Below are 2,188 nucleotides of genomic sequence, written 5' to 3'. Positions count from 1 at the left end.
ACTAGACTATAGACTAGACTATAGACTTGACTATAGACTAGACTGTAGACTAGACTATAGACTAGACTATATAGTAGATTATAGACTTGACTATAGACTAGACTGTAGACTAGACTATAGACTAGACTATAGGCTAGACTAAAGACTAGACTATATACTAGACTATAGACTTGAATGTGGATTAGAAAATTGTTTAGACTAGACCAGACTGCAGCACGCAGTTTTTATGAAATATCTATTTTTCTCGAAATTAAGGTATTAAATTATATACTTTTATGTTTAAACAAAGATACTTACATAATCTTCTGGACACTAATACCTTCATAAAGTCACGTAAATAGTCAAAATCGAGCTACTTATGTATGTTTCATTGTTGTGTTTAAAAAAATAAAATTTTATGGGAATTCATTTTTTTTTACTTTTAAATGAGTAAACATATGTGAGAGGATTTACAATACTCTCATTCAAAAGAATATAGAGCTACATACACTTTTTTTTGCTTTTTTTGTTGTATTTAATGTTTTAAAAGTGTCATGACAATTAAGCCTTTTTGCATATTTGTAAATTTGTCTGCTTTTATTTAAAAATTTATTATTTTTTGATCACTCACCTGCTGCAATGTTTCTGGGAGTATTCATTTTGAAGGGCTATTTTCTCAAATATATAACTATATAATATTTGTTACATTTGCAGAAATTCATAGTAATTTAGGCAACTGAAGTAATCTAAAAAGAGTCACTTGACCAGTCACTAGTATTCTGTTGGAATAGGAATTGACACTAGGTAAAGACAGCAACTATACCCTGCAGGGTACTTTACATCACTTTCTTTACATACGTATATAACTGCAAACAAGTTTTAACGTACATATATATTAACATGAATGTGTGTGTAGGTGTGTATGTATGTTTGAGTTAATATTTGTACAAAAAACATCTGTTATACAATTTAAAATTACATGCCACACACATGTCTACCAGAGACCCAATTGACGAGGTCATGTTTAACATTCATATGGTATTTATTATTATTAATCATCGTCATTATTATTCCCTTCATCATCATCATCATCATCGTGGAAATCATTTATATCACTCATGTTTGTTGTTGCTGCCCTTTTTATTCAAAATAAAAATATTATTTTTTGTTCTGTTCGAGTTTTTTCTTTGTAGTGAATTTTTATTATGTAAGTTTATTCATAATACTCGTTGTATGAATTTAAATTGTAGCATTTCATTTAAATGAGGGATTTAAGTCATAAAATCCCCATTAATGCTAGAACTTTTACATGAAATATATTTTAGGGGCCAGATTTTACTTGTCGGACTATTTGAAGAGGATATTTGTATGCAAGTGTTCCTAATTTTTATTTAAATTTGTAAAGATTTTAAACGTTTTTTTAAGTAGTACTTTAAATAAGATATATTTATAAAATAGCCGTATAAATCGCAAAAGTATTATTTAAAGAACGTTTTTAAAGTGTATTACTATTCAAATATTAAATTTATTTTTGTACAGTAAATTCTCAATTGAAATCATACAATACGTATGAGTAATATTATTTACATATACACTATTAAATAAAAATTATAAGTCACGCTTAATATTTCCAAAATATAGTTTTAATTGAAATTATGTTAATTTGTTATATTACTTTCTTTACAAAATATTTATTAACTTCTCTCTCCAAATTTCTTAAGTATTATAAGCCATTATTTGTTTTAAACTTAATTACTTCCACACCAAACACTATGAAAAGCATATACTATCTAATTTTCGGTCATTGACAGCTCACGTTCCACATGTTACCATTTTGAATTACTGTCAGTTTTAAGCTTCAGAAAAAAAGAAAAAGTAAAAACTTTCGTTATTTAGTAACAAACTTAAACGGAATTAATCAAATAAAATTTTGTACAAAGAAAACACAGGAATTATAATAGATGTTCAAATAATGTAAAGACAAGAGGCAAACACCATTTCCAAAAAGGGATTTTTTAAAGTAACATTGAAGAGATGTTCAGCATAGTTTACATCATACAGTCTAGTCTAAAGTCTAGTCTATAGTTTAGTCTATATTTCTATCTAGTCTATAGTCTAGTCTATAGTCTAGTCTATAGTCTAGTCTATAGTCTAGTCTATAATCTAGTCTATAGTCTAGTCTATAATCTAGTCTATAGTCTAGTCTATA

The 2,188-nt window shown here is 27.0% G+C and overlaps 1 protein-coding gene across 1 annotated transcript in view; it reads right to left on the bottom strand.

Annotated features, from left to right (window-relative positions):
* Positions 1 to 638, bottom strand: part of LOC111687982 — a 74,861-nt gene extending 74,223 nt beyond the window's left edge. The window contains exon 1 of the mRNA XM_046947995.1: positions 611 to 638. Coding sequence (XP_046803951.1) covers positions 611 to 638 — 28 coding nt within the window. The remainder of the gene's footprint in view (positions 1 to 610) is intronic.
* Positions 639 to 2,188: the final 1,550 nt, after the last annotated feature.

This window comes from Lucilia cuprina, chromosome 4 (genome assembly GCF_022045245.1).
Source record: "Lucilia cuprina isolate Lc7/37 chromosome 4, ASM2204524v1, whole genome shotgun sequence".
NCBI classification, from domain to species: domain Eukaryota; kingdom Metazoa; phylum Arthropoda; class Insecta; order Diptera; family Calliphoridae; genus Lucilia; species Lucilia cuprina.
This window is presented reverse-complemented; position numbering and strand designations above follow the sequence as displayed.